The sequence below is a fragment of the Buteo buteo genome, chromosome 25 (assembly GCF_964188355.1).
Source record: "Buteo buteo chromosome 25, bButBut1.hap1.1, whole genome shotgun sequence".
Classification (NCBI taxonomy): domain Eukaryota; kingdom Metazoa; phylum Chordata; class Aves; order Accipitriformes; family Accipitridae; genus Buteo; species Buteo buteo.
Window position 1 is genome coordinate 2,346,902 of NC_134195.1, and position 17,138 is coordinate 2,364,039.

The 17,138-nt window shown below is 36.3% G+C and overlaps 1 protein-coding gene across 3 annotated transcripts in view; it reads left to right on the forward strand.

Annotated features, from left to right (window-relative positions):
* Positions 1 to 17,138, forward strand: part of ATP11A (ATPase phospholipid transporting 11A) — a 130,295-nt gene that overhangs the window by 84,547 nt on the left and 28,610 nt on the right. For all 3 annotated transcript variants that reach the window (XM_075057695.1, XM_075057697.1, XM_075057696.1), the window contains exons 9-19: positions 1,563 to 1,627; positions 3,223 to 3,304; positions 4,569 to 4,719; positions 5,949 to 6,146; positions 9,056 to 9,229; positions 10,636 to 10,799; positions 11,098 to 11,169; positions 12,880 to 12,953; positions 13,169 to 13,272; positions 15,037 to 15,218; positions 15,899 to 16,150. In XM_075057695.1, coding sequence (XP_074913796.1) covers positions 1,563 to 1,627; positions 3,223 to 3,304; positions 4,569 to 4,719; positions 5,949 to 6,146; positions 9,056 to 9,229; positions 10,636 to 10,799; positions 11,098 to 11,169; positions 12,880 to 12,953; positions 13,169 to 13,272; positions 15,037 to 15,218; positions 15,899 to 16,150 — 1,518 coding nt within the window. The remainder of the gene's footprint in view (positions 1 to 1,562; positions 1,628 to 3,222; positions 3,305 to 4,568; positions 4,720 to 5,948; positions 6,147 to 9,055; positions 9,230 to 10,635; positions 10,800 to 11,097; positions 11,170 to 12,879; positions 12,954 to 13,168; positions 13,273 to 15,036; positions 15,219 to 15,898; positions 16,151 to 17,138) is intronic.

A 17,138-nucleotide genomic window follows, 5' to 3' on the forward strand; every position in this document is an offset into this window, starting at 1 on the left:
TAGGATCTTCTGTCTACCAGCAGGGGAGAGACTTCCTGTACCTGATTTTGTTCAGGTCCTTGCCACAAAAAGGCAAAGCAGTAGGAGGGAAAGAATTCTCACTTGGGTGATATCCTAGACTGCAGCATGTGGGAAGTTACTCCATTCTGGCTAAGTGCCTTCCTAACCTCGATGTGTCTGTAGATACATAATTTTATATCTCGGTAAGCAAAGAGGAGGGGAAATCCAGCTGCTGAGTGTGTCATTGTCATAGCTCCCTCAGGAAACACCTGTATAACTGCACTGCAAAGCAGTGCAAAAATCTCTGTCACCGTCCAGAGTGACCATCTCTCAGCGGTCCTGGTCTGTATTCTTCCTGGGGTCCCTCAGGGAAGAGGGTCAGGCAGAGCATTGGGTTCCAGTGACAGCTGCCTACTTCCAGGGAGGAGGCATCCTTTCCTGAGGATCCTACTGTTTTTTCCACATTGAGTGATGTATCATGTAATAGTAGATTGCTACAGTCTGCTGTGAAAACAGTCTTTTTTGCTTCTTCCACTTTAAAGATTCGTTTGACTAATAAAGTCAGTTGGAAATGGGCTTGGGTGGGAGAGGAAAGGAAAATAAGCAGAAAATACCTTTTCAGTCTCAACAGCAATAGATGGATCTGTGTATATCACTGTGAACGAGGGGAAAATCTGTATTATTAAGGCTTGTATGCCTTGGACAGCACTGTCGGAGCAATTGGTATTTTTTACTATATTGGGGTATGATGTCCTATAACCCAAATAATTCATATAGCATAACTCCATTGGTTGAAATGGAACTAGTTTCAAGTTTTACATCAGAGTTACGGTCCTGGGGTTTTTGTTCGTTTAGGGTTTCCTTATTTGGGGGGGGTGGGGGGTCATACCACAAGAACACTTTGAATAACATTCAGAAATACTGAACTTACTTCTTGTTTCTTTTCCATTGCTGTATAGGTAGTCTGACAATTCTGCATGCTGTCTGTCTATGAAGTAGTCCTTGATTTTGCACTCACATGATGATTTGTATTACATAACATGCTCCAAAATATTATTATAAACTGCATGGGGATCCTTACATTAATTCCCCTACTCCTCAATAAATTATTTTACCTATATTCATCTTTATGCTTTGAACTGTACACAGCAAGCATCAAACAATACCTCGTATGCCACTTAAAATGAAAGATCGTATTGTTCTTAGTAAGTAATTCTACTATGCAAGGCCATATAGTTTATATAAGCCTAAAAAAGACTTGAATCAGTATTTTTAAAAATAAGCATCTTACAATTGGGATGATGAATCTTTATTTAGGTACCCACATATGTGATTTTTAGATGCATTTGGTTTAAGACTTGAATTGTGAAATTATGAGCTTACTTTTAGGCATCTCTATTTTTTTAATTTTCACTTAAAAGCTTTAAATACTGCCTAGTAATTTTGGTACACAAAATAAAAATATTTGAGTAAAACTAATTTCCTGTTTTATGTGGCTTCCACTAAGGTCTGCTGTTTCTCCCGAAATATTTTTTATATTTTGTAATGCTTATCTTTTGCAGGCCATTAGGATCCGAAAATCTGCTTCTTAGAGGAGCCACTTTAAAGAATACAGAAAAAATCTTTGGTAAGTATTTCTATTGATTATTTAAATGGACTCCGAAGTAATAAGCAAATGTCAAACAGGGTTACAACCCTACAGTTACTACTGAGCATATGATTTCTATTGAATAACTTGATTTACAACTTATTAATAAGGTTTACTCTTGCTGTAAGTGCAGTAATGTAACTATTAATGATGTACACCAACTATAGAGATTTTTGGGAGAGGGATTTTTTAGTTTAGTCTTCAAAGATGAAGTGAAGATGACTCAACTTCTTCATGTAAATATATGGCTTTTGAACAAGCACTGTGTATTAATGTTGTTGTCCCAAAGGAGTTAATGAGCCTGTTGAAAAATTTTAAATCTGTCTTGCTCATTTGTCAAAACAAACAAACAAAAAAAATCATACCCCAACCAGATATAAATATGGGTCATAAAAAAAAAAAAAAATCCACTTAAACAGTTCCTGATCAAAATGAGACTTTCTGCTAGCCAGTGTATTTTGTGTGTATGAATTGTTTTTGTTCCATGGAAAATTTTGAATATGTTAGCAGAAATAGGAAGCACAAACTAAGATATGTTTTTTTTAGAAATTCTTCAAGAAAGCCTAGTGGGAGTCGTAGTTCCATTGTAACAAGCCACTCTTTGCTGGTGACAAAAGGGACAAGGATCCAAGTCATCTTCTATCATATACAACTTCTGTACTCTCAAGAAAGAAGATCATAGATAGCTATGAACTACTGAGCCTAAAATACCAAAATCTTGCAACTTTTTCTCCAAAAAGGGTGTCAAAAGTATTTATTAATTTAAACTTGCTCTCTTTGCTTTTAATTGTAATCTAAAATAGATGAACTAATATAATTAGCTTGTAGTAAGTATTTCTGTAAACTTCAGAGGATGGTTTTAATATTTCAGTTAAATTGTGTATCGGGCAGAGATATTCCTAATATGAGTGGTTTTTTCTAGTCTGCCTAACACATACAGTGTTTGCCATTACCCCAGCACAATGCATATCCTAAAGTATTTTATTCTAGCGATGTACAGGTGTGCTGGTTTGATAGCTGCTTTAAATCCATCTTCTTGTTTACACCATCTTTTTGTTGTTTTATTTAATCTTCTGAAGTTTAGTCTCTCAATCTGTGTTATCAACAGGAAATTGGTAATATCAAAAGATCACTCTTTTCATGAATTATTAAATTTTCCCAAAGCAAGCAAAATCAATGACTGCCTTTTCTTCTTGGATGTATCCTGCAGTTTAGCTCTATCCAGATTTGCTTTCTCAATGTATGACTTAGATTCTAAAATTAAAGCCAAAAGAACTTAAAATGCAAGGAGATTTATTCAAAACCCAGCCTTGGTTTGGCTTTGATACATAGCAACATGTTAGTAATTGGGAACTGTGAGTCTGGAATGGGATGTAAATCCTGCTTAAAATTTCCCTCTAAGAACCAAGATATTAAAGCCATTTCTAGCTTCTGAGTATCATTGAAATCTTTGTTCTTTTTCTTCAGACTACACAGAATTAAAGAAAATACAGATTATTATAAGCTGGTGAATTGTGCTTTCATTAAGTTATTGTACCGTGCAATCTTTAGTAAAATAAGTTGTCTAATTTCAGGTGTTGCTATCTACACTGGCATGGAGACTAAGATGGCATTAAATTACCAGGCAAAATCACAGAAGCGATCTGCTGTAGAAAAGTAAAATTTCTAATATTTTCTTGGGGGGTGGAAAACTGCATGTTTGAGTGGTGAATAAAAAGGGATTATTTTTTGGTTTTGTTTTTTTAAGAAAAGTATGTTTCATTGATTTAAATTTAAAAAGAGGTATTTTTGTGTATCATTTTTTACTTACAAGATGAGTCAATGCCATATAAATGAGATTCTCAATATGGAATTATTATTAAATGTTTTAAAAAGTGCTGAGTTAATGTAATGCTTACCTTTTGAAAATATGATGTGTTTTGTTGTTCTGGAACGCTTTTCTTTCACTGGTTTGTGTACACCTACTGACAGTTTTCCATGATTATGTGCTTCAATTTTCTAACTTCCCTTTTCACTGCAAGTAAGTCTTGGATTCAGTAAAAAAATTACTATTTTGATGTACTTCACTTTGGATCAACTGCAGTAACACAAGGCCTGTCTGGGGCAGGTTTTCCATGATGCAGCCAAAATTGAAAGTTCTGTATAGGCATATATATGGGGAAAGGAAGACACTGCTGTCCTCAAGGGATGAGCTGACATTGGTTGCTTACTTTTTTTAAAATAGCGAGGATTATTTTCTAGTCGTCCTCTGCTATCTGAAATCGTCAGCTCTGAGTAAGGTGTCCAACCTTGTGGAAAAAAAAGTCATTGATTAAGGCAAGCTGTACTGACCAGCTGACAGCCCTTCTCTTACGCAGTGACTGAGCAATGATGATGTGTCTCTCTGTTGTTATTGATGTATACCCCATGGCTTTTAGTTCATGCCCATCATTAATGTAAATATAATTTTCAATGTGGAGTGTTCTTGCTCTTTCTTTTTTTTAGATCTGTCTAGAAAGAGTTAAACCATTACAGCTACATCGCAAAATGTTCTCGATAGATTTATATTTCTATAGTACTTATGTAAGTGTTTTTAAATTGGTTCAGGGAAATGGCAAAAATAGTTCTTCAGATACAAGCCTAGTTATTCTGTTATGATTCTATCTATGCTATTGTTTTCACTAATATCCTAGGTTTGGTAATATGTCACACACATTTTGGAAACAATTATAGCAGTTAACATTTGAAATAGAAAATGGTCCTCAGTAATATTTTTCTTCATTGGGAGAACACTGCAGAGAAGTTATTTTACATCATAGCATTGTTATACTTGCAGCAAATGTTAGGCTGAAGCAGAAGTCTAACTTTTTTTAATAAACTCTGTAGTTTATATGCTAATGGAATTTTAATTTTGCCTTTGGTTTGTTTTTTTTTTTCTTAGATCAATGAATGTATTCCTTATTGTATACCTCTGTATTCTCATCAGTAAAGCACTAATAAATACTGTCCTGAAGTATGTCTGGCAGAGTGAACCATTTCGTGATGAGCCATGGTATAATCAGAAAACAGAGCCAGAAAGGAAAAGAAATCTGGTATGCAAATAAAATAACAAAAAAGTTTCACTAAACCCTTAATTTATAAGAATCCTACTGAAAAACATATACAGCCTGCTTGCTTACCAGTCATAAGTTGTTGCTTTTTTTTGTTAACAGTGGTGGCAATATATTTGTAGAAAGCTTGTATATTAAATTTTTGCACTTAAGTTGTATGTGTGAATGTAACTGAGGAGAAAATGTCTCATTTAGTATAAAAAGCCTCATGAAAGTGTTTTGGAGTTTCCTGTCATTGATGCGGATTACTAAAGAACTGACCTCTTGCAGAGAAATATAGGACTGAAAAGAGTCTCACAACTATTGGCAATCATATTACAGACATGTTCAAAATAATCTGCTGTCAGAATCTCTGTAAAAATACCCCTCAAAAGCTTAGTTTCACACAGCCCTGTAACTCTGTCATGAGCACGAGACCAGCAACAGAGTTGCTGGTGTCCCATGTTGTTACAGGAGCAAGGACATAGTCCAGAATGGATACCCAGATCATCCAAAGTAATGAACTGAACCCAGCACTACAGAAACCATAATACTATTTCACTAAATCCTTCCAATCAGACTAGGGGAGAACTTCTTTCTTTATCCTAAATGCACGATGAGTACACGCTAGACAGGCATGTTTACAGGTTTCTCGTTACCACCAGTAACACTCTCTCAACCTGCTCAGCAGGTTGACTGTACCTCCAACCAGTCTCCACCAGTCAAAAAATGGAGCCGGGTTATGTGCACACATTCTGCTTATATTGAGAGAAGAAAGGGGAACCTTTATTTATTAATGAAATACTGTCTGAAAGTTATATAATATGGTAATCCTTGAATGAGTTACTGTAGTTTTATGGTATTCTGGTAATTTATGAATGTACATTTTATGGTATTGTGTGTTCTCATACAGGTGTTTACCATTCATATGGAAGCACTCTCATTAATTGCTCTAGAACTTTACAACAATGATGTGTAACTTTATTCTACACCTGTATGTCTGTAAAGAAAAATACTAAGTTAAAACAAAAAAGCTTTTTTCTTCATGCCAGATTAGTTGTGATGTTATAAATCATGAAGGTATACATCCTGTGCTGAACTGTGAGCTGTGAAAGGTGTTGCTTACTGTTTGAAAGTTATTAGGAAAAAAATAACTTGCCAATGTATGTAGTCATCTTTTGGTTTTTGATGGTACGTGAAAAATCAATATTTTCTTCTTGTTTCTTTGGCAGTTTCTTCGAGCTTTTACAGACTTCCTTGCATTCATGGTTCTTTTCAACTACATTATTCCTGTATCCATGTATGTCACTGTGGAAATGCAAAAATTTCTTGGTTCTTATTTCCTTACATGGGATGAGGAAATGTTTGATGAGGACACGGGTGAAGGACCACTGGTGAATACTTCTGACCTCAATGAAGAGTTGGGACAGGTAAATTTCATCAAATGATAAATATTTCAACTGTTTCTACCATAATTTTTTATTTTAAAATTGTCACTTCAAATCTTGTTTTGCAACTTAGTGTGCATTTTCTTTAGTGCTGATTAATTTTAAAAATAAGATTTGAGATCTTTGATTTTCAGAATCAAAAATTCTGATTTCTCAGCCAGTCAGTGGAAATCAATTCATATTACTGTATTAGTAAAGGATAAATGCTTTAAGAAGGTAATGATTTCTCTCCATTTGACTACAGAGGGACGTTATATAAGCATCTGATTTCCTTAGAGTAAAAGCCAGATGGAAAAAAACTCTCTTTTGTCTGGCTAGACTGACACCAAATCTCCAGATACATGTTTCATGCAGTAAAATGATTGACTGTCACTCTCATTTTCCAGAATAAATTCTATCTTTAGTATTCTGTGTTAAGAAAATTGTCACCTTGACACAGATAAGCACGAATATTTTTTGAGAAAATATTTAGAAACTCTATGAATTAAAAATGTTTTCCTAGGTTTTCAAATGAATAAATAAGATGGTGTATTTCTTTGGGTTTGTACAGCCAAACTAGTAGTTAAGCTTTTAGGGGGACATATCTATTTGGATAAAAGGTGGTGCCAAATATTTTATTTTTATGGGAGACAGTCGGCACTGTCTCCCATGACATCCTCGTAGAGAACAGATGGATTACGGGCTGGATGAGCAGTGAGGTGGATTGAAAACTGGCAGAACGTCCAGGCTCAGAGGGTGGTGGTCGTCAGCAGCGCGAAGTCTCGTTGGAGACCAGTAACTAGTGGTGTACACCAGGGGTCGATACTGGGTCCAGTCCTGATCGTTAGTGATCTGGATGACGAGGCACAGTGTACCCTGGGGGCCACCCAGCTGGAAAGCGGCTTGGCAGAAAAGGACGTGGGGGTCCTGCCAGACACCAAGTTGAACATGACGCAGCAACGTGCCCTTACGGCAAAGGCGGCGAATGGTATGTCTGCACGAGCAGAGTGTTGCCGGCAGGTCGAGGGAGGTGATCCTTCTCTACTCTGCACTGGTGAGGCCACACCTGGAGTACTGTGTCCAGTTCTGGGCTCCCCAGTACAAGAGACGTGGGCATACTGGAGGGAGTCCAGTGAAGGGCCACAAAGATGGCGAAGGGACTGGAGCATCTCTCATGTGAGGGCAGGCTGAGAGAGCTGGGACTGTCCGGCCTGGAGAAGGGCAGGTTCAGGGAGGATCTTATCAATGTATATAACTACCTGAAGAGAGGGTGCGAAGAGGATGGAGCCAGGCTTTTTTGGGGGGTGTCCAGTAGCAGGACCAGAGCCAATGGGCACAGCCTGAAACAGGAGTTTCTGTCTGAACATCAGAAAGCACTATTTTACTGTCACGGTGACCGAGCTGCCCAGGCAGACTGGGGAGTCCCCATCCTTAGAGATAACCAAAACCTGTCTGAATGTGGTCCTGGGCAACCAGTTCTTGGTGGCCCTGCTTGAGCAGGGTGGGTGGACCAGATGACCTCCAGAGGTGCCCTCCAACCTCAACCGTTCTGTGATTCTGCTATGAAAAATAACTTACTGCTACTAAACTTTTCGTCCCCAGAATGGGACCCTCATCAGTACTTGGCATTATTAGTATCAATCCAATGAACTAAATTTTGCTTCTGCATTTTTTGAAAGATACTATACATTGTATTTCCAATGAAGGCTTTGATTGCAAATCCTGATTTGTGGTTGTAGCAAACACTGTCACACTTTATTCCTTTTTTCATGTAACGGGTATTGATCCCAAAGCAGCACACTGAATGAATAAAAGACCTTTGCTTGATAGCATTTTGTATCTTGTATAAATGTATTACAAAACTGAATGGAAGACTTGAGATGAAAGAAATCAATATAAATCCTGCCCACTTTGAAAAAAGTTGAATACGGGCATTGTGTCCACAGATAACAAACCACTGGAAAATGCGGAAACTTGCCTTTTCAGATTAATGAATATTAGAAAAGTCAGTCTAGGAGGAAAGTTTGCATATTTAATAACTTCTCTTATGACTGAGAGCAAAAATCTGTTTGTTTGGTTATTTTTTAATTTTGTTTGATGCACTCGATAAACTTTGAAGTTTGTTAAGCAATCTGACGAATGCTAAATAATTGCCTTACTTCCAGTGCTTAATTCCTAACCTTACATAATGCTCTCAGTTTATCAAATATATACATGCAATCTGTATACAATACCTATATCCAATATTCAAAATTGAGCTTGTGCCTATCTGGCTGTTCTGGTTTATAGTTCAGGTTTTGGTATTGGTTTTGATGTTGTTATCCTTACATGCTGGGGCTCATTGTAGAAGATAAAATTAATGAAAAAGTCAATATTGAGACAAAAGGAATGTTGCCAGGGCAATAACAGTGCCCATGTGTATAACTGTATATGACCATTAGTCCAGAATCCTCATTTAAACTAACGTAATTGTAGTGGGGAAATGTGATAATACCCTAAAGACCATTCTGACAGTAACCGATCCAAATCCTAGCATGTACATTAAATAATGATCCCTGGGAAATGGAATTTGTGTGCATTTTGTTGCCATAAATATCTGTCGTGCAGCAAGAAAGACATTAAAAACCAAAAAGAAGCTTGAGGGAAGAGTGAAAGTAGGTTAAACGCATTATTTTTATGTGTTATGAGGCAAAAGACAGCTTTCCTGATACTCTTGTATGATAAAATTTTTTGGGTCCCACCTTAGCGTGAAAGATGACTCCCAAGAGAAATTGTTCTCTTCCTTTTCTGAAAGAGCTTGCATAAGGATGTTTAAAGGAAGGTGTAACCCAGTAAAAGTCTTGGTTTTGTTAAGAGACCTTGGAAAATCTCTGTTCATATTCCTGCTGTTTTTAATTTGTGCTCATTTGCAGATTGAGTATGTCTTCACAGATAAAACAGGAACGTTAACTGAGAACAACATGGAATTCGTAGAATGTTGCATTGAAGGGCACGTTTATGTACCACATGTTATCTGCAATGGCCAAATTCTCCACGACTGTACGGGCATTGATATGATTGATTCTTCTCCTGGAGGAAGTGGAAAGGTGTGATGACTCTTTCTAGGTTCTTCTTTTTTTGCAATGACACATAAAAATTGAACTGTGTTGATGAAGGCAATATTAGAAATATCCTTGAACTTCACTAATCAAAGTAGATAACTGCATGAAACGCATCACAACATAGACATTGTCCTTTCCTAGTTTAGAGTAAGATTTAAGGGCTTAATACAAAGTTTCCCAACCTACTGCAGCTGTAAAACTGAATTAAATAAACTCCCCAAAATACAGAACTTTTTCTGGTTAATAGCTGAAGAAACATAATAGCTGGTTTCCATTTAACATTAGCTACAGTAGGGAAGACAAGGCAGGAGAGTCCTCAAGGGGGAAAATGAGTGCTCAATGCAAACACTTAGTCATCACTGAGTGAAGATGCAGCCGGAGAATGGTTTATGATCAAATTAAATTACTTTTAAATGTGACTTAAAATAGCCACATCTGAAATGTGCTATACACAGCATGTATGTGCTGTGGCTTTCTTGCTGTGTGAAGCAAAGTTGAAAGTTAAGGAGACTTCACATGTCAACTGATGAGCGGAGTGTAAATGGGCAGGATAATCATGGCCAAAGGACAATATATTTTTAAGTACATCAATACAATCTCATACTTTGACCATACCCTTCACTATGGCAAAACAAGGCCTCTTAAAATGTATTGGTGTAATTCAACAGCCCTATGGCTCTCACCCATGGCCCTCAGAATGTGGTACCAAGGTACACTGTGTTTTTATCTTGGAATTATAATGGCACAGTTTGTATTGAACAGCACAGAAGAATATGATTCAGAAACAAAGATACAGGTAGAACACAGCCAAGTATCCATGAAATAGAAATCTCTTTCTGGTGTCAGAAGCTGTCATTACCAAGCCATCTGAAACTTTATAGAAGTTCTTGGCTCCAGCTGCCACAGTGTCCATGCTCCTTTTATTTTACATAGCTCTGAGAGGTGTTCAAGCTTATGAGTAATTGAAATCTGTAAAGCCTGTTAACACTTGTGCTCCAGGTGCTGTGTCCCTCTTTAGGGACTCAGAACTCCTAAAATTGTACCTTGACTAGTATTTAATACAGGTTGTTAAAGTTTAAGCAAAAGTAAAGGAAAAAAAAACCTTTAGCCACATCTAGGCATTCAGAAGAGGCAAAAGATGCACACTTTTTTGGGGCGTCAGCAGCTTGACTTGCATGGCAATACTAGTAGCACTGGCAGCTGTTGAGCAGTTGTGTGGTTACCACTGGGGAAGACTGGGCTCCCCCTAAAGGGCAGGTGACCTGTGACGCTGCCTTTATCCCATAATAAATGGTAGTAATCGGTGACATGGAAAACTTTTCTTTTGGAAGGTTAGCAAAGAAATACTTAAGTGATCACACATGATGACAACCATTCCTTTTATTTTTTAGGAGAGAGAGGAACTATTTTTCCGAGCTCTTTGTCTTTGCCACACTGTTCAGGTAAAAGATGATGACAGTGTAGATGGATTGAAGAAAAACCAGCTCTCAAGAAGGTCTTGTATATATATTTCATCATCACCTGATGAAGTTGCTTTAGTTGAGGGAATACAGAGGTATGTGTGTAATCAGGTATTACACTTTTTTAATCTAGAGATCTAATCACTGAAGTTCAAAATTGTTTTCAGCACAAAAATCACAATAAGAAACACTAAATCATCTAGAGCTGATGATTTTCTTAACATACAGTCATGATTATTCATATTTATAAATCAAATAAAACCAGTTTGGGTTTTTTTGTTCTTTGTTTTTTTTCCAGGAGATAAGCTTAGTCTTAAATCCTTATGACATGCTTAAACTGGATAACTACGTAATTGTTGTATTCATTCTCTTGATGTGTGTTTCATTTTACAGACTTGGTTACACCTATCTAAGGCTGAAGGACAATTTTATGGAGATCTTAAATCGGGAAAATAACTTAGAGAAGTGAGTGGTTAAAAATATAACAAAATAGACTGATGAGGAGTTTTTCCTGATGTGTTTAATAAATCATTCTTTCTCTATACATTAATTTTTAATTCAGAAAAGTCAGAAATGGTACATTTTAGTAGAAAAATAAATCATGTGCTAATATTTATAAGTTCTATATTTTCACTTAGTCCGTTAGTTTGATAGTATATGCAATATGAAATATTAATATAACAACAAAGGTGTGGTGTGGGGTTCATGACCTAATCTAATAGTTCCTAATAATTTTCAGGACTGTGGGTATTTTTCCTTTGTTATATTGTAAATAATATTTTCTTAACAGAAAATGGTATGTACTCCATTTGTTCTTCACAAATAATCCTTATAATTCACTGGAAGGTAATATCTATAGAATAAATTTTTATAGCTGGTTTAAAGAAAATTTAAAACAGGTACTGTTTTTTGTAATTTTCCTTTGACATGTAGAATAAATTTTGTAGACCATAATTTGAGTAAAATTTTCGGTAACATTTAAGTAGTACAGCTGTTTAATGGGATCTACATGCTTTTGAAAATGTTGCCTTACACTTCTGTAGCTGTGTGCTGGTTAAGGATATTGTATATCTGTGTCTTCCTGCACGTGTGCTCTGCTAACTACACAGGGACTCTTGGACACAAATATAGGAACTCTGCTGTTATTTTTCCCCCTTTTAGGGGAATGTGGAGGATTTTTCCTGAAGGTTGCTTCAGACTTTTGTGGCTCAACTCCTAAGAACTGGAGTCAATATAATTTGATGATTTATATTTGATGATTTATGAAAACACTATAATTATTTAGGAATTTTTTCCAAAATGCATCACAGTTCGTAGACATAGGCCCGATCCAGCTCCTTGTTAGACTCTGTTGTAAATGAACACTGTGGCCTTGCACAGGTTCGAATCCCAGGCTCAAGGACTTGGAACTGAATGATCTAATTAAATAAGCAGATCTATTTTACAAGGAAAATATTAACAGAGGTGAACTGAAAAGATTGGCATTAATGATTGGGATGCTTATGTTTGTGCTGGAAAAAGGGGGTCTCTCTTAAATAAAAGGAAATAAGTAAGAGAGTAAATGATAAAAGTATATAAACTGATGAATTACACAGAAACAGTACAACAGGAGCTTGTGTTCATTTTTCCTCCTAGAAAGGAAAGGAACATGGGATAAAATCAAATCATAAAATCAATGGTAAATATAAAACCAGTAAAAAGAAATGTTTTTTCACTTGAATAACTTGTCAGTTCACACTTGAGCAAGATTCATGAAATTGGGTGGGCACTTTTGGGAGATAGGAATATTAAATAATGGCTTTTGTGTAAACACCTATGCATTTCAAGTTCTAAGGCTATCCCTAGGTATTATAGGTAGGAATTTACTTTGGAAGCAGTACAGTGCTCTACTGCAAGGTTTCTAGTCTTAAGTAAGTTACATTGACTATGCATCCAAAGATACTTATAAATATCATGCAGACAAATTCTGTTTTAAGTAATTAGGAGCCGAGGGCCTCTGCTATTTATTATTTGTAACCTGCTGTTTCATTCTGTACTAGTTCCATATTCCATAGTACTCAACATAATTTTCCATGTTAGCAGTCATGTTGTAATTGATAGGCTTGAAGTTGTAATAACCAGTTTAGGGATCTGGAAGAGCTGAGTTGTTTAAAAAATACTCTGTTTCTGTTTCAGGTTTGAATTATTAGAGGTTTTGAGTTTTGATTCTGTGAGACGGCGAATGAGTGTAATTGTTAAATCTTCAACAGGTAGGACTGTCACATTCTGTTTCTTCTAGATGTTTAAGCATTAATCACAGTCTGTGTGCCTTTCTTTATAAAAAAGGGCACCAGGTACCAGCATGAGTGCAAATGTTATTGAAAAGTTGAAAGAACTCTTTCTGAAGAGTAACTTAGTAATTTTGATATATTTTTAAAGAAAGATATATTTGGCCATTTTGAATTCCTTATGCTGTCTCTTTTAGGTGATATATTTCTGTTTTGTAAGGGAGCAGATTCTTCCATATTTCCTAGAGTCAAAGAAGGCAAAATTGACCAAATACGATCCAGAGTTGAACGCAACGCAGTGGTAAGATTCCATTTTATTGATCTGTTCATGTGATATCAGTGTCAAAAAAAAAAAGTGTTCTGATCTCCTGCTTCATCTGGTAACAGATTGTCTTTCCAGGCACCGAGTTTATTGTATGCCAAAGTGCACACAGGCTGTATGGGTAGCAGTCTGTGTTACTCCCTTGTTTGAGCCTGTCCTCTGTCTCATCTTCCAAATGCCAGTTGTGGTGAGATATGGGTGCATGCACAGCTGTATGTTATACCAGAAGTCATCAATTAGCTTTTTAGTATAGCACTGTGGTGGTTTGAATTAACTTTTGAATGAAAGAAGAGTGAAAAACTTCACAAAAATCTCATCCCTGCTTTCAGACCCCAGCCTTAGCAATTGTGATTTGCCGCCTTTGATTGCTTTGAAGTTCTTAAAAGAGAAAATCCATTAGAGCACAGTGTAGCAACAAATGCATTTCTTACGGGGAAACAGTGCAGTGATCATGCTTATATTTTTACTTGCTAAAAATGAGCTATGAACTCCCTGATGACCTTTAAAAGAAATTCAGAACTTGGTTTTACCTGAAAGATAGTATTTGGAGTTGTAAAATACTGAATTTTGCTGTGTCCAAAAATATGCAGAACCCATTGTAATGGAGTGTGACTGCCAGTCCTATAAATAGGATAAAATTTGCTGGCATCCAGTACTCAAACTGAAAACAAAGTATTACAGGTATGTGAAAAAATACCTACAGTGTTATCTGCTTTTGTTTTGAAGGGAAACTTCAAAAGTCTTTGCCAAAGTGCTTTGCTAAGCTTCACTATGTGAAACAGCTGTCTGATAATTACAACTGAAGGAGTCTAATGAAACCAAAAGGAGTGTTTACATATCATATCCATCCAATGCCTGTCAAGAGAGACATCCACACCAACAGCTTTTTTTAGATCCTGGACAATTGGAAATAGGGCTGGCTCCTCCATACAGAAGCTTCTGAAAGAAGATACAGGCAGCCACCTGGCACCTACCCTTATCAATAGCAAGAGTCAGGGAGCTTTTAAATAGTTCTCCTTCTTGGGTTGGTAATAAGTAACTACACAAAGACCCACTGGGTTAAAGTTTATGAAGATTAAGTGCCAGTTAAATGTTTTTGTGAGAGGCAATATATTTGAGGTGGCAAAACTTCCCTTCTGTGTTATAACAGCTTTGTCCTGTCTTACACAGTCTATGTACCCTGTTTCTTACTCGTCACACAGTCCAAAAGTCTGATCCCGTCAGAAACACCCACAGCTAAATTCTAGTTTTCACTTGACTGAAATGGCACAGTTGGATTTTCACTTTAAACGCTCTGTGATACTTTGTCCCTGTCTCTGCTGCAACACAGCATCAAAATCAGACTCTGCAGAGCTACTATTTATATTATTGTTATATATTCTGACTCATCCTGCCTAATTATACACATGGCAAAGGAAACCTTTATCTTGACTCTCATTTCCCTGGTAATCTTATACATCCAGTTGGGTCACTGAGCTGTTTCTCTTCTGGAGGATTGAGGTTTGTCCCTCAGGTTGTAGCTGCTTCCAGGGCAGCACAGAATCAAGCTGACCCACATTCTAGTCTATACTGTACTTTGCTAGTCTATACTATACTCACTTCACTATAGAATTGGGTAGTGTGACTCTTCATGTTAATAGTAAGATCATTCCAATTTTTCAAATATTCCAGCATAAACACCAGGAAGAAGTCTAAGAAGAGTTTTCCAAGAGAAATTTTGTTTCTTGTGATTGCATTCTTTAGGAGGGACTGCGAACGTTGTGTGTTGCATATAAAAAGCTCACAGCAGAAGAATATAGTAATGCGCAGAAGCTGCTTCAGAATGCAAAGTTGGCCCTCCAGGACCGGGAAAAGAAACTGGCAGAAGTGTATGAGAAGATAGAAAGAGATTTTATTTTACTTGGTGCTACAGCTGTTGAAGATCGGTTAGTACGTTTCTTATGTTTAGTGATGTTACCAAAGTAGTTGGCGACTCTCTTGTATCTTTTATTCTGGATTAGAGATTTATTTGAAAAAACCTGTATTTAAATCAATTCCATACCCTTAGATTACTGAAGTGACACATGATAACTTTATAATTTAGTAAGCTAGTAACAATAGTTAAGTGTGCAAAAGTCAGTATATTCAAGCCATTTACATGCAGTTTATGTAATACCTTACGGAACAAATTGTAGGGAAAAGTTTTGGAGGAAAGAACTACAAAAAGGGTATTGAGTAAATGAAGGAAGAATCTTTAGGTCTTAAAAAAAAATTCAAAAACTGTCTGTTAAAACTGGGAGGTAACTTTAATAACACAGCAGTACTTCACTGTTTGATGTCATTAGCTGAAAGCACTGAGAATGTTTTAACTGAAGTACTTGTCTGGGGAATGAAGCATCTTGTCTTTTAGGCTATATAAATGGAAGGTGAGCCTTTGAGCACTTTGAAAGTGTCAAAACTAATTATTTATAATGTACTACTTCCATAAACATTTTTAGATTCACACCTTGAGGAAAATTCTTAGATCTGATAACTTTTATTGAAATTTTTTATCTGGTTATGGAAACCTTTCAGTAAGGACCTCTCCAGCAATCTATCAATGTATGTTGTCAATTGACTTCCACAGACTACAAGAAAAGGCTGCTGACACTATTGAAGCACTCCAGAAAGCTGGAATTAAAGTTTGGGTTCTGACGGGAGACAAAATGGAGACTGCTGCAGCTACTTGCTATGCTTGCAAACTCTTCCGGAGAAATACACAAATACTTGAGCTAACCACAAAGAAAATTGAGGAACAGAGTTTACACGATGTGCTTTTTGACCTAAGCAAAACTGTCCTAAGACACAATGGCAGCTTAACCAGGGATACTTTCTCAGGGTAAGGAAAAAGTTGAATTTTCAAGCCAGGAATGGTCTTCTCTGCATTTCATAAACAATTAAATGATTGATTGATTACCTTAAGAGCAGCAACATACTATGTTTCAGTTTCTGTTGTTCAAGTGTGAATTACTGTAAGGCAATTAAGTATGTTTGTTCCACATAACCATGACTGTGAAAATTTAAACTTCTTTATCTCATTTCTGGTACTGCTTTAACTGTTAAAAGAAAAAACCACAGCTGACATTGTAGTTCTATATTTTTCCACTGCAAAAATATTTATTCTTGGAAAAATGATTGTCAAGCAAAATACTGTTTCTAATTTTCAAAAAGAAAACAGATATGATATATTCCTGTAATCAGAGTTAGTACGTGATGTGACTTTCTTGATAAGACTAAGGCCACAGAGAGCAACTATATATGGCCCTTTTTCTAGGGAAGATTGTGCTACATTGACAGACAGGTGACAGGCAACAGTGTACCACCAAATCTTGTGGTATGCATAAAAATACTTGAAGTACCCTAAATTATGAAGAAATCATTGACTTCTGTGTATTTGCAATATGCATAGAAGGATAGGTATCATGTGTACAGAAGTGAAACATAACATGAAATAAGATAGAAAATGGCATTAAAAAGCAAAAAACCTGGTAAAATATATATTATGCTTCATACGGGTAGTAAATTAGGCTACTTATTTGAAGCTTCATAGCTGGTACACATTACTTGCTCTTTTTTCCACTGTAAAAACTCAAGGATTGGATTCTAAATATCTTTATCATCTTAAGATGTTAAAAAAGTTACTAGTCTTCTGGACATAATGGCGATATTATATATCTGATATATTTGATTTGTTTTTCTTTTTAATATGGAACCAGCTAGCAAGTACATTTTATATACTTTTATAATAAGTTTGCAGTACAGGAGCAACAAGCTAACAAGCGTTTGTCATATTATTTTAGCAGAGAGTTTCTATAATTTTTAGCCTT